Here is a 14,149-nt window from a genome sequence, read left to right as displayed (position 1 = left end):
AGAAAGAAAACTGGGAATTAGGTTTTTTTTTGGGATTTGAATGACTAAATTAAAGTCCAGCCCTCTCTCTCTTTTATTCGTTTTTTTTAAGAATATTTAAGCTCTGCAGTTTCACTAACTTCTATCGATAGTTTGTATTACATACCTGTTTTATCAAACGCAACAAAAAGTACCACTAAAATATATTTGGTCAAACATGAAAGTAGAAAAAGGTTTAATCAGCTTACTCATTCGTGGGTTCCAGGGTGTTTTTGCAATTGTTTCATTAGGATTAGCAGCAACGTACTTGTCTGGTGTTGGTTTCAACGTTGATACGATATCATTTATTGTAGCAACCTCGGTATTAACTTTACTTTATTTGGGTTATATTCTAGTTGTTGTCCCCAGAGGAATAAATGGACAATCACCTTCGCTAGTCATATTGATTGGTGATACAATATTTTTGATTTTTTACTTGGCTGCTTGGGCGGCAATTGCAAGTGCTTTCCCAACAACTTGCAATTTTCCCATTCCTTTCTATTATAGCAGTAGGTACACGCTGTCAACATGCCGTGCGGCACAAGCTTTACTTCCATTCACTTTATTCAATTGGGTTTTATTCGTTGCTAGTTTGGTGTTATTCCTTATCTACAGCTATATTCCTGAAGTTAAAAACCTTGGTTTCAAAAACGGGGTCAAATTCTCTGAATATTACTGGGGTTGCATATATCCAAGTGTAGATGGTGAAGCTAGGAAAAAATGGTTTGGTACTTGGTGTTCAAAAAGTACAGCAGCAGCAGGAACAACCGTTGAAGAAAGTGAAGCCGCACATGACGATGAGCAAATATCAAGCTGTGAAGACAAAGGAACCACAGCTAATGACGACGAAGCTAATGTTGGTATAACGTCAAAGGATAATGATGTTCAAGTTGATACTGCACCTTCTGATAAAGCACCTTCAACAGACGAAGCAAACGCAAAATAGAGATCTTTTGCTAAGATTTAATTCAAATTCAAATATAGTACTCCACTTAAATCAAGCCGTGATAAGGCCACTTAATCCCACCGTTTAATTCACCATATATAAACTAGGCTTTATGCTTTTTCTTCTTTACTGTGCTCTGCTCTGCTCTACTCTGCTTTTTTTTTTTTTTTTTTTTTTTTTTTTTTTTTTTTTTTTTTTTTTTTTTTNTTCTCTTTTCTTTTTTTTTCTTTTTTTTTTTTTTTTTTTTTTTTTTCTTTTCTTTCTTTTTTTTTTGCAATCGTTTCCATTTTAGGTAATCTGCAACTTGTAAGGCCAAGTTTACCAAAAGCCTCAAGTACTTAGATGAGACGAGAGGTAATACTGTAGCACCGACTTCTTAAATTGTAGCTACCAGGTGCTTGCACAATAATCTCAACAGAGGAGTAACTTGTCAAAAAGTAGTCTAGGAAGAATTAAAGAACTGAACAAGAGGTGAGGAAGAGTTAAAGAACTGAACAAGAGGTGAGGAAGAATTAAAGAGCTGAACAAGAGGTGAAGAAGAATTAAAGAGCTGAACAAGAGGTGAAGAAGAATTAAAGAGCTGAACAAGAGGTGAAGAAGAATTAAAGAACTGAACAAGAGGTGGGGAAGAACTGAATTAAAAGAAAATTGAAGCAGAAATAAAAAAGAATTAAACAAGAGAAGAATAGTGAGTTGATCAGTTGACGATGGGTTTCAAAGTACAAACAAAAGAGTATTTGACTCAGATTTACTTATAGCTGTTGATGTATGTGTATATATGTGGAGAAAATCTCTGTTACAATTTTGACATTGTAATACAAACAGGGACTACTCCACCCTTCAACAAGCTTTCTTCCAAATGTAATCACAGTTGTAAGAAAGCTTGCTGAAATAAAATTGAAGCCGGGTAAATCTTTTTTACAACCATTTTTACAACCAATTTTATCACCAAGTTATTTTTTTTTACAACCAAATTATAATCCACCAGCATTCTTTTCACTCCAACTCTAATAAAAAGACAACTCTAAGGGTTATTCTTGTATCTCTTCTATTAAAAAGTTCATTTACAAGTTTCTACAAATCAATTATAATTATATACCAACTCTTTTTGCAAAAAAATATAACCAAAAATGGTAAATGTACAAGAGATTATTAGTATCATAATTCGAGTACTTGAAACAATTCTTGCAATTATTGCATTGGGGTTAGCTGGAGGGTTTACAGCTGACATTTCACTTGGTAGAGTCATCTTTACAATAGTTACCGCAGCTGAGAGTTTGGTTTATCTTGGATATGTTGAATTCTTGGTGCCTGTTGCTTTCAAAGGAAAAAACATTTCAACGTTAGTTTTCTGTTGTGAAGTGTTAAATACGCTTCTATATTTGGTTTCGTGGGCCATAATTGCAGGCGATTTCCCACTGGATTGCAATAATTCTTCTTGGGGGAAATCAAATTGTCAAATCTACCAGGCAATTTTACCATTCACACTTTTGAACTGGTTGTTATTCAGTATAAGTTTTGGTTTATTTCTTGGATTTAGCTATATTCCAGAAATCCAAAGGTTTAGTGGAGCTCACACATTAAAACCTACAAAATATTATTGGGGTTCCATATTTATAGACTTGCCTTCAGTTGCACGTCAGTGCTGTGGTTTACTCTTGTACCAAGCAAATGTTGACAAAAACGCACTTGGAGAAGACCCACATAAGAGCTCGACTGTTAGTGCCACAAGTCCACGCGATCAAGAAGCTAATGCAGGTATTATTAGAGATGCAGATGATCCACCAGCAGAGACTGCCAGTTCAAAAGATGCGGTTACTGCTGGTACTAATACTAGATGAATGAACTGAGCTCAGTTGCAAACTTTTGATTTCTTGACCAGTTTAATAGCTAATTATAATGGGTAGAGAAGCTGTGTGTGTGTGTGTACTTTTTGCTATATATGTGTTGGGTCATAAGTTAAGTTGTTAAAGTATGCAAGTTTGGACTGTTTTTGCAGCCAAAAAAAAAAATGTAAGGGAAAACAAAAAAAGAAAAAAAAAAAAGAAATATTTATACTATAGGGCAAGCAAATATGAAGAAAAACCATTGTTGTAAGGGAAACTATTGAAAATCTAAAATCCCAAGCAACTTGGAATTAAAGTATTTATAAGAAGAGCAAAGCTAATTTATCGCCTCAATTGTGCTGTGTTGTGTTTTTTTTTTCCCTCTCTTATCGACTACTCCAGTAAATGACTTCTACTACCCCACATATAATGATCTATTGCTAATCAATACTTTTCTAGAACAAATCCCTTATGGATTGAAAAACAAGGTTTGAACGGTCATTTTTATCCTCTTCTCTTTATTACACACCTCCATACATTACTATACTCTCTTGCTCCACTACCTTGCTTTCGACTCGCTAGTGTCGCAAAAGATGATATTATACATGTGTGCTGACACTAGCAAGCAAAGCGAGATAGTACAGCAACACTTAGTAGACACTATCTCGCTCTGCTCGATAGTGACGATAGTATCGGTGGCAGCTAGTGTCGCACTATCCACTTTCAGTGATTTTCTTGCCTTTACTATTCTAGCTTGGAAAAAGGTTTATTTTTCACCTTCTTTTTTCACATTTTTTCTTTACTTGATTTTTGAGAAAATATTAATTAAAAAAAATTTACCAAAAGAGTAATAGAATTCCGTCGAGTTTACAGTGGACCTTTTTGGGAACAAAATTGAAATTTTTCAAAATTTGAAATATTTTCATGTTATTTTAAATACATTTTAACACTTTTTCTCCGAGGTATATTGTACCAACTATTTTTTTTTTCTTTTTCATCTCATCTCATCTCCTTATTACTTTAAATTTTCCTTTTTGCAACTTGGCCATTTTCGGCGAACAGATGCAGATACTCAAAGAAAGAGATGCTTTTCTATCCAATTTTGAGGTTGAACAACATCTCAATAATATAAAACAGAAATATAACTGGACTTTTACAGAAGAAGATGAGTTAGAGCTAGAGCATCGTATAGATAAGGATAACACCGAAGATCATGGATTGCATAAACGAAACAATCACAAGCAAAAACACAGATTCACTGAATGTGGTATAGGGCTAGAGATAATAACTAGGGATGTGCTAGCATTAATGAGAAATAACAGTGCGTGTGGTGATATGACGGTTGACAAGTTCGAGGAATTGATGCAATATTTAAATCAATTTGAATTGATGAAGATTGAAAAACTACAGATAATTAATCAGTTGCCGAAAACTATGCCTGTTTTGTATGCCATAGTAGAGGAATGCGAGGAAAGGTTTGGAAGCGACGTTCCTGAAGAGATTTTGAGTAAGATTATGGAACTATTCCCCTCTGAGGAGGACGAGGACGAGGATGATGAGGATGAGGATAATAATGAAAAAGAAGAAGGAGTAGATGAGAGGGGCGAGGACGAGGGCGAGGACGAGGAAATGATCGAGGAGGAGGAGGAGGAGGAGGAGAGAAACTCATAGGAAAGTTAATGATAATAATGATAATATCTACATTCGAAAAATCTAAGTTGTTTGTTATTCTACTATAATCTCCGTGGGTTCGCCCCCCACTGCCACCTCCACACCCGCCAAGTTTCACATGAAATTACCGATAATTCCTTTAGTTAACCCTAAATCACTGGAGTCGTCAATCTCAGTGTTTTCTTTTTCAATCGCTTTGTCATTTCTTGATACTCCCGACGATAGGGTGCCGTTATCGTTGTCATCTTCTTCGTTATATCTAGATGAACTCAGTACGTATGGCACAGGGATCTGCCCAAGCAACGGCAAACTCGGAGGGTTTATGCTATAATTGTATAGCTGATTTCCAAAATCTCCAACCATTGCAGTGATTTCTCCAATTAACCCAGTCACTCCCAATGCAAATACACTTTCAGCATTATCATTTGAGTTAATCCATGACGCATTTAAGTTCAATTCTTCTTCTGAAATCGTGTTTTCGTCAATTTCATTATTTTCCTTTGTCATCAAATCTCTCGAAAGAAGTCTAGATAATCCTAAATCTTCATCCAAGGAGTCACATACTCCGAGCGAGGAGCTAAAAGGACGTGATAACTGATTCTCCTCCTCCTCCTCCTCTCGTGCTTTTTGACCAAAATGATTTTCAACAAGATGATGAATTACAGGCCATCCGTATGCATTGGCGAATCTTCTACGTACAATAATGTTATTATGTGCATCAGGTTTTAGCTTTACTACTACCTTTCTCCAGCTCATATTTTTATGGTATTCTCGAGCAATATCTTCCTCAATAGTTTCAAGATTAGTATAATCTATCTTCTGAATAATCTTCCTCCTTAGTAAGGATGAAGGTCCACCACTAGTCTCATTAAGCGCGGCTTCACGCCGTTTTGGGGGTAAATCTTTTTCATAGTAGACCTTGTCATGTACAATAACATTTTCTCTAGATGATGGATCAGCTATATACTTCATTGATGGCATTGGTGGAAGAAATAGTGACGCTGCACTATCTATAAATGTAGTGTTTGGTATCCCGTCTACTTCTTTCTTTATGGCCATTCCTTCTTCTCCCTCTTCTTCCTTTCCTTCTTTTTCTGTATTCTCCCCTTCTTCTTGAGTTTGAAAGTTTTTGAATTTCTCGTTTGAGTTTTGCTTCTGAGGCATGAAATATGATAAAAATGTTTGTACAGCCAGAAAGCCATTTACATTATCAACTGATTTCGGTATCTTATCTGTCTTGTCACCATTTTCTAATTCGCTGGAGTTGATTAATGAAGCCAATCCTTTGTAGTCAAGATACAAAAGACACGAAGTTCGTAAAGGTACTATTCCATCATTTACCGCATTGGCATAAACGGTTCGTCTACGAAACTGTTTTAAGGTTTTATGAGTTAATCCAGTCGGGAGCAACAATAGTAACGGCTTTGAGTTATTTTCCAATATTTTCAACCCCAATTCTTGCCCTGTTTTGCCAACAAAACCAGCACTTAACGCCATCTTGACATACAATGGATTTTCATTGACAACTCCCAACAATGGTGATGATATGGTAACAAAGTTGATTGGTGCAATTTTTTCAAAAAACCAAGGGAAATTCAGGCGAAGGTAAGCAATGGCAAAAGTTTGCACACAACCACCCAATGAATGACCAATAAACGATATTTTTGTAACTTGGTCATTATTCAACATTTTATCTTCAGTGACGAGTTTTACAACATATTCGGCAACTCGGCTTCCCAAGTATTTGATTCCTCGTTCCGTTTTGCCAATATTTCCAAAGAATGATTTTACCACTACTTGTTCATTTTCATTCGCCTGTGACTGTGGCTCTACTATTGCGTCAATCTGTTCTTTCAAGTACAACATATCAACACTGCTATTCGAATGCAAGCCATGGGTCAAAATCACAAGATGCTTCAGCTTAATAGGTTGCAACACTGGTATATTCCATAAATCCTGAGTATCCCATTCGGTTACATGCAACAATGGACAGAAAGTGCCTAGTTTATCTGTATTGGACATCTGTTCTTCAAATATGGAGGGGGTTTGGTGCAACACCAGTTTTGAAGTGCCAATGGTAATTTCAAAATTTATAGCTATAGTGTTGTTGAAGATAATCTGCGAAACAACGTCGATGATCCATGAGTAATCCTTCTTCAAGGTATGACACGATAGCTGGATGTAGAATGATTGTCCAGGTAGTAGTTGTGGTTCAAACACGGGCTGGTCAGCCGTGACAAAGTAAGTCACATTCGGGTCATAGTCCAGCAATCGACAATCGACATACAAGATGTATGGTCCAGCAAGATAAATAGCCCTTTTCGACACGGGCTCGGTGTTTTTGATCTTGACCCACAAGGTTGGAGGAATTACCACTTCGTCGCCTTCAGCATGTTGGCTAAATTGAATCTTAAACCGTTCGAGTTGGCCTGCTTTAACCGATTTAATTTGTCGGTATAAGATCTTGTGGCGCATGTTATCTAATTGATGTTTGCTCATCGCAAAGGGAACACCGGCGAGTAAATCATCCTTCATAGAAACCTCCTTTATCTCGCAATTCGCCATTTTCTCTCCTTTGCAATATCTGCCACATTGAATATATATAATTTGCCACACAATTTATTAGGCCTTCTACAGAAAGAGATGACAGCTGTCAAGTCTTCTTAGACGGTACAGAGGTGTGTCACGTGATCAAGCAGAAGGACACTAAACGACACTAGCGATACTATCGATACTTAGTAGCCAGCACTTAGTAGCGACACTATCGATACTTAGTGGCCAGCACTTTGTAGCGACACTATCAACACTTAGTAGCCAGCACTTTGTAGCGACACTATCAACACTTAGTAGCCAGCACTTTGTAGCGACACTATCAACACTTAGTAGCCAGCACTTTGTAGCGACACTATCGACACTTAGTGACACTAGCTCGCTTTGCTTGCTAATGTCCAACGCGTGGTCAACAAAAAAAAAAGGGTGGGCCTAGATGTGCATCGGTAATATCATGTGACAAGAATATATATATATATATATATATTTTTTTTTAATTCTAAAAAGCAACATGGGCAGATGCTATAAACGTATCACGTGATCTACAAGAGAGATCATATACTTATTTGGGACATCACGTGATTAACAGCCACGAGGGAGGTGGTGGTGCTTTTTCTTTTTTTTTTTGGGGCGGGCGCGTATGAGCAGAAGATGAATGATGGATGAGCGTGTCACGTGGTAGTACCGGCATTGGTTTTTTTTTTTTTTCCTTCCCCCCCGCCCCCCCTCTGCTGGCGAGTAAAGATCAATGTAAAAGAACTGGGACTGGGACTGGAACCAAAGGAGAAGAGATTGAGCTTAGGGCAGGGCAGGGTAGAGTAGAATAAGTAAGTAAGCAAAAGAGATGAGTGAGGAGCATTTGAGAGAGTCGATAAATGACGTACATCCCGTTGAATTGACGGCCCACACTGTGTTAAGTGGACCCTTGGATAGTTTAAATGCGAGTCTTGCGCTGCTAGATGAATCACAAATGGAACTACTAACAAAATTAAAACTTCTTGAAGATAGATTGACCACGTTTAAGAAACTCACAGAGTCTAATTTTGTTGATGAAAAACAATTGAGTGCACATTCAAACAAGGTAAAAGAGTTTTCCAAACGACTATCTGTGATTTTAAAGCAGTTGGATAAATTGGAAGCAAGAGTCGATAAACTAGCAGGATGAATACTTTTGTCTCTCTTCTTTTTTTTTGTATCTGTATCTATTTGTATTTAAAAAAATCTAATAAACCTATATGGGAACCCAGCAGTTTTCAACCCAAAGAAGGATAAAAGAAGACTGAATAGAATAAAAATCAAACCACATACGATTGCAACCAAGACCAAGTTGATTGAAGGGGTTTTGATTTCCGGTGCTTTTTTAACCAATATAACCACCAATATACTTAGAACGCCATAAACAAATGAGATGATCTGGGTCTCAATTCCTAGTTGGTTTTGTTGCGCGCGCATAAAATATTCAATCTTACCATCAGCATGGTCAATGATATACGGTGTATGTCTGATTTTGTTGAACATGAATCCCGTGGTAAATAATAATACCGCTAACAAGGAAAACACGCCCCAAGTAATTTTGGAAGCCAATATTTTACCAATTTGTTTACGGAACTTTTTCAACAAAATTGTCGTGAAGAAGGCCACAAACATGTTGAAAATTACCCTGTTCTTATTTATAGGTATATGTAGATTGAAACGATGCCCTGTCATTTCCTGTACCCAGCTCATCATTAAACCCTTCTGGTCACCTTGGAAAAATTGATACTCTTTCTTTTCTCTGAGAAAATTGTTTGGTCCCAAAGCCTTGGTTGGTCTGAAATGGAAAATCTTGGGAATATTGTTCATTTGGAATAATTGGAAAAGCTTCTTGGAGTCAACAAAGTCCGACTTGAAAAAGTAGACATTTTTCAGTTGCTCACTTTCATCCAGCTCAACGACACCATTGGGGTGGTCCTTAACCCAGGAGTTAGCAATGAGTTGAATTTCCGGTGCAATATCTCTACACAAAACACAATTGATTTGCGGCGCATCCGTAGTGAAGAATACAATGATATGGTAATCTCTTTGCCCATTCAAGATATTCTCATAGTTCTCATCATTCAACGGTAAAAGCTTTCCCTTGGACTTTTTGACTGCTTGAAACAATTGGTCATTGCTTAGGGCACAGTTTACCAAGGTATATAGAAACGCAAAGACGAAAGCAACAGATACCTTCATCTTTTTGGAATCCTTTTTGGGTGTAAAAAGAAATAAAAGAGATGTTACCAGTGATTTGGTGAAAAATTAAAAATTTAATGCCACATGTTTTTCGCGGAAACGAAGATTTATTGCCGCGCTTCCCTATTGTTCACCCACCGTGTTTGAGCTACAGTTTTGAAGAAGATGTAAAGAGATATACAATGTATTTTGTATTAGATTTCTAGTTTTCTGATTGCTCCGAGCGAAGCAAAATAGTGGAGAAATACTACTATCGAGCAGACCGAGATAGTGGAGAAACACTACTAGCTCTCTTTGCTCGCTAGTGTCGGCAACACTAGCTGCCACTGACACCAAAGGCTTCTCCACTAGCTCTCTTTGCTCGCTAGTGTCGGCAACACTAGCTGCCACTGACACCAAAGGCTTCTCCACTAGCTCTCTTTGCTCGCTAGTGTCGGTAGCTTTATGCTCCTGCTACTGTTCCTCTGTTATCGAGTCAGGCACCTGAGATATTTCAGATATCTCCTCCGTAAACCAGTCATGATTCAACGTTTCGTCAATGTCAAACCTTCTATCTGGATCCACCTGTAACAAATTGGTAATCAAATCCAAAACCGTATCTTCAATATCATCAAAAAATGGTGAATAAAATGCAAATTTTCCTTGGAGTATTTGTTCCTTCATGTTTGGTGGAGCCAACTCGTCACTGAAGGGGGGAAACCCACAAAGACAGACGTATAATAGTACGCCACTTGACCACAAATCAACCTTTTTTGAATACCTCCCCTTCGCCTCAAGTCTTAGGATCTCTGGCGCCACGTATGCTGGTGTGCCGCATAGCGTGTTTGTGAATTTCAATTCTCCAATAAACTTGGCTAAACCAAAATCGGCAATTTTGACTCGAACATCCAATTCCTGTGCATCCCATGGTCCTAATTGTTTTTGCGCGGGGCTCGAACGCGGTATAATATCCAAGAGAATATTCTCCGGCTTGATGTCTCGATGTATAATATCTCGGTCATGCAAATACTTCAACCCTGATAGTAGTTGTCTGAAAATGGCTCTTGTTTCATCACTTGCTAGTTTTGTCTTGTTTATTATTCGTTGGAATAGTTCTCCACTATTCATCTTTTCCAAAACAAGATACGTATTTACAGATTGGGTCAGGTTTGGCTCAATGTAGTGGCCTCGATATTGAACTATATTAGGATGGTTGATCGAGAGAAGCAAATCCATTTCCTGTTGTAGTTTAGCGTCATTTCGCGATCCCGAGGCAGAAGCAGTTTTATTCGGATGAAAAATCTTCACAGCGACAACCTCGCCGCTTCGTTTGCACTTGGCCTCTTTAACCACAGCATAATGACCAGAACCTAGTTGTTTCCCAAGTATATAATCATCGAAAAAGGACCTCTTTCCAACTTGCAAATCAGGTTTTCCATCTTCAACGTACCGGAAAATGTAACTTCCTCCCGTTTTAGCAAAAGTTAGCTTATCGCCCGTCTTCAATATCGCATTGGTGCCCTTATCCATCTTCTCATCATTCAAATATAGTCCGTTCGAACTTAGGTCCATCACATTGAGATACTCCTTCTGACTATCCGTATGAGGCAATATGATCAAGTTCATTTCACAGTGTTTCGAAGACACGTCTAAACCTTGAATCTTGATATCGCACGAGTTGCTGCGGCCTATTACAACACGCAATTGGTGGGGAATACTCAAAGTAGGATGATCTTTCGTGCTATATAGCTTTGCCATAATAACAGATGGCATTGTTGACTGTCTCTTAATTTTGTTTTCCAAGTACTCATTCTCAACAGCTTTCTATTAACAAAGACGGTTAGTAATAAAGTAAAGGACAAAAAAACAAAAAAAGAAAAGAAATAAAAACTAGGCTCAAAGAACCTACAGAGTAAGTCTTAAAAGAGCTCAATGGAACATGCCCTCTTCCTTATCAATGACATCGGTCTAACCTACCGAGTTTGGTCTGGGTAGAATTGATCAAATTGATAAACAAAGAGATAAAAAAAAAAAAAAATAAATAAAAAAAAAAAAAAAAAAATTAAAGAAAAACGGATCACGTGATCAACACTTGGGGCCAACCTTCTCTTCTCTTCTCTTCTCTTCCCCTTCCCCCTCCTAGGTTAGCTTTACTAGTCTACTTAGCAAATCTCTGATTTCAGAGGTTTTTAAATGTTGTAGTTTATGGCCGTATTCGAGCCTCAACTCATCAATGATCTTGTCTGATTGTTTTTTGAGGAGTATTGCCTTTTCAATATCCATAGAGTCTAGTAGGTCAATTGCTTGTACAATCTTGACATAGCTCTCGTTTTCGTCGCTAGATAGTTGTTGAGTAGAAGCGGTGATTGTGGTGGCATCATGTGGTATAGATGATGAAGTGCTTCTACTTCTTGAGTTTAGCAAAAGCGGCAGTTGCAATGACTTGATTAAATAGCTAAAATCGACAATCAACTGATTTACACCTTTTCTTGAAAATCGGTTATTTGTCACAATATACTCATAAAGTAGATCACAAATAGTTGTTACCACATTATTCGATATTGCAAAGTAATCCAATTGTGATACTGATTTAGAAATAATTTCGAGATCTATAGGTAAGGCATCTATCAAGGGGTTCAAATCACTTGACGGCACGGTATTGTCATTATCGCCATCGCCATCGCCATCGCCATCGCCAGCACCATCACCATCATTGGAACCCGCCAACTCCCATTGGCTCGTATTGACGTATTTTTTCAAAAGTCTTTTGATTTCAAGTTTGAAGAAATCCAAGTAGTGGTCCATGATCTTGCTCAACAAGTTCTCATATTGTTCTAAAGGATTGCCAAATATCCCATAGGTGTTATTATTGTCGTCGCTCGAAATGTTGACAGAATTAAGCTTAATATACATTTCCCACAACTGGATAAATATGAGGTCTTCGCTCCATTTTTCCATAGATTTGATTAAAAATTTGGTGGAACAGAATATTTCAGTTAATTTCTGTAAACTTGCAAGCATTTTCTCGTCTTGTTTGAGGTAATCTTTTGCATCAACAACTTCGTTCATGGCACCGGGGATCATGTTAAAGGCACTTTTGTTAAAACTGAATCTGTCGAGAAAAATCTTGTATTGGGCTTTGATTGCTTCCAAATACGATTCAAGTATGTTCAATTGAATTTTCGATACATACTTTAATTGAAATTTGACAATTGTTAACGTTTGAAAGTGCGTGTTGAGGTTATTAATTAGTTTGAAAACACCATACGCGGAATATGTGGGCCTCAAAATTTGATGAGTGCTTATAAGGGAGTCCTTTTCGTTACCTGCTAAATAATCATAGTCAATTCTAAAAGCATCCTCAGCACCCAAAATGTCGTTCTCAAATCTTTTTGTTGCTAATGTGTTTTCAAAATTGAGCCAATTACTAACGGTATGACTCAGGTTGTCCAACAATATGTCTCCGGTGAGTCCTGTCCATTTTTGCGCAACAGGTGTGCTATAGTTTGTTGTTTTTGTGGTGGTGGTAATATAGGGGTTGTAACTGTATTTATTTCTCAATCTTTGGTCATATAAAGAAGTCTCGAATATCAAATGCGATAAAAGCCGTCCATATTTTTCCTTCAATTGTGCATCTTGTACATTATGGATGTTTTCATCAATTATATGGACCATCTTGTTGATTTTGAGTCTTAAAAGCTGTAATACACAAGTGATTACTTCATATGTACCAATTCGACCGAGGGGTTTGAACACGTCATCTACTACTATACTCAATAAAGGTAAATTGTCATCAAGAAAATTTTCAACATAGTTTAATGCCCATTCAGGTTTTGATAGCTTATTGGTATCTTTATTAGGCGAGTTGAAATGGTAATTGAATCTGACTGCAAATGGTTGTAACAAAAGGTCCAAGGCCCACCAACTTTCTGGATAGGTAGGTATGTCTTTTATAGTTTGTAGTTCAACTAAACGTTCAAATGTTTTGGTCAAAACGGTCAAAGCTTGGCTAGCTATATTGCTGTTGCTCAACCATTTGCTGTTTCTTATTACCTCCTTTAGTTCTGATTCCAAATTTGTCCTAAACGTGGCAATGATAGTCGTCAATTTTTCAACCAAGTCTGGTTGACCAAGTTGCTCAATCTCAATTGACACCTCACCGAGTTGTTCAAATTGTAAACCCAGATTCAATTTCTCCTCGGCATTTCTGCATTTTTCCAAAAACACTATTGACTCGTTGATTTCCAATTTTGTTTGTAATTGACCTTGCAAATCAATAAACAAAGGTACAGGACCAAACTCTTGAATCAAAGCTTCAATTTTATTACAACTATCTTTTATATCGGTTAGATCCATTATTTCCGATAAAACAGCTCCTATATGTACAACAGCATCTTGCAACTTTTCGGAATCTATGGTTAGTTCCTTTGCGGTATTGTCTTCAGTATTTGATAGCCTGGCTGCCGTAATACGTTTCATTTCATTTTGGGCTATAGTTAGTTCCTCGATTTTGGCTTCAATCGTAGCCAAATCTTCCAAACTAGTGAAATTCAGGTTAATGTATTTCTCAACCTCCATATCCTATTCTTTCTTTCTGCTTCAACTGGTATACCTCGACCAAACTAGTCTCCCTGAGCCAAACTAGCCTTTCTGGACCAAACTAACCTTCCTGAGCTAAACTAGTCTTCCTGAGCTAAACTGGTCTTCCTGAGCTAAATAACCTTCCTGAGCTAAACTTACCTTCCTGGACCAAACTAGCCTTCCTAAGCCAAACTTGCCTTCTTCCTGAGCTAAACTAGTCTTCCTGGACCAAACTCGTCTTATAACTGTGCCAATTTATCACCTTCGTTTAAAGCTAAACTCACCTTCTTTCCAAGTCAAACTCACCTTCTTTTAGCGCCTCTTTTTTGGTCAATTGGTCGCCTTCTTTCTAAAACAAACTAGC

General features: G+C 37.5%; 7 protein-coding genes across 7 annotated transcripts; 4 read left to right on the top strand and 3 right to left on the bottom strand. All coding sequences in view use genetic code 12, as the record gives it.

Moving 5' to 3' along the window:
• Positions 1 to 196: 196 nt before the first annotated feature.
• KGF56_002444 (MARVEL domain-containing protein) lies at positions 197 to 964 on the top strand (the record flags this gene model as incomplete). Its single annotated transcript, XM_049323674.1, has 1 exon — positions 197 to 964. One exon carries the CDS (start codon positions 197 to 199, stop codon positions 962 to 964), a length of 768 nt encoding a protein of 255 aa, XP_049180486.1.
• Positions 965 to 2,094: 1,130 nt separating this feature from the next.
• KGF56_002443 (MARVEL domain-containing protein) lies at positions 2,095 to 2,805 on the top strand (the record flags this gene model as incomplete). Its single annotated transcript, XM_049323672.1, has 1 exon — positions 2,095 to 2,805. The coding sequence occupies one exon, from the start codon at positions 2,095 to 2,097 to the stop codon at positions 2,803 to 2,805; it is 711 nt and encodes a 236-aa protein (XP_049180485.1).
• A 1,047-nt stretch (positions 2,806 to 3,852) lies between these two features.
• Positions 3,853 to 4,461, top strand: KGF56_002442 (DNA-directed RNA polymerase III subunit; the record flags this gene model as incomplete). Its single annotated transcript, XM_049323671.1, has 1 exon — positions 3,853 to 4,461. The coding sequence occupies one exon, from the start codon at positions 3,853 to 3,855 to the stop codon at positions 4,459 to 4,461; it is 609 nt and encodes a 202-aa protein (XP_049180484.1).
• A 114-nt stretch (positions 4,462 to 4,575) lies between these two features.
• KGF56_002441 (putative lipase) lies at positions 4,576 to 6,960 on the bottom strand (the record flags this gene model as incomplete). The annotated part of the gene is made up of 1 exon (XM_049323670.1): positions 4,576 to 6,960. The coding sequence occupies one exon, from the start codon at positions 6,958 to 6,960 to the stop codon at positions 4,576 to 4,578; it is 2,385 nt and encodes a 794-aa protein (XP_049180483.1).
• An 895-nt stretch (positions 6,961 to 7,855) lies between these two features.
• On the top strand, positions 7,856 to 8,176 carry KGF56_002440 (uncharacterized protein; the record flags this gene model as incomplete). The annotated part of the gene is made up of 1 exon (XM_049323669.1): positions 7,856 to 8,176. The coding sequence occupies one exon, from the start codon at positions 7,856 to 7,858 to the stop codon at positions 8,174 to 8,176; it is 321 nt and encodes a 106-aa protein (XP_049180482.1).
• Positions 8,177 to 8,223: 47 nt separating this feature from the next.
• On the bottom strand, positions 8,224 to 9,225 carry KGF56_002439 (dolichyl-diphosphooligosaccharide--protein glycotransferase; the record flags this gene model as incomplete). Its single annotated transcript, XM_049323668.1, has 1 exon — positions 8,224 to 9,225. The coding sequence occupies one exon, from the start codon at positions 9,223 to 9,225 to the stop codon at positions 8,224 to 8,226; it is 1,002 nt and encodes a 333-aa protein (XP_049180481.1).
• A 453-nt stretch (positions 9,226 to 9,678) lies between these two features.
• Positions 9,679 to 13,782, bottom strand: KGF56_002438 (uncharacterized protein; the record flags this gene model as incomplete). Its single annotated transcript, XM_049323667.1, has 2 exons — positions 9,679 to 11,028; positions 11,359 to 13,782. 2 exons carry the CDS (start codon positions 13,780 to 13,782, stop codon positions 9,679 to 9,681), a joined length of 3,774 nt encoding a protein of 1,257 aa, XP_049180480.1.
• Between the last annotated feature and the right edge of the window lie 367 nt (positions 13,783 to 14,149).

Source organism: Candida oxycetoniae (assembly GCF_023343755.2).
Source record: "Candida oxycetoniae strain CBS 10844 chromosome Unknown scaffold52, whole genome shotgun sequence".
NCBI lineage: Eukaryota > Fungi > Ascomycota > Pichiomycetes > Serinales > Debaryomycetaceae > Lodderomyces > Lodderomyces oxycetoniae.
The sequence above is the reverse complement of the archived record's forward strand: the minus strand, read 5'-3'. Positions and strand labels throughout refer to the sequence as shown.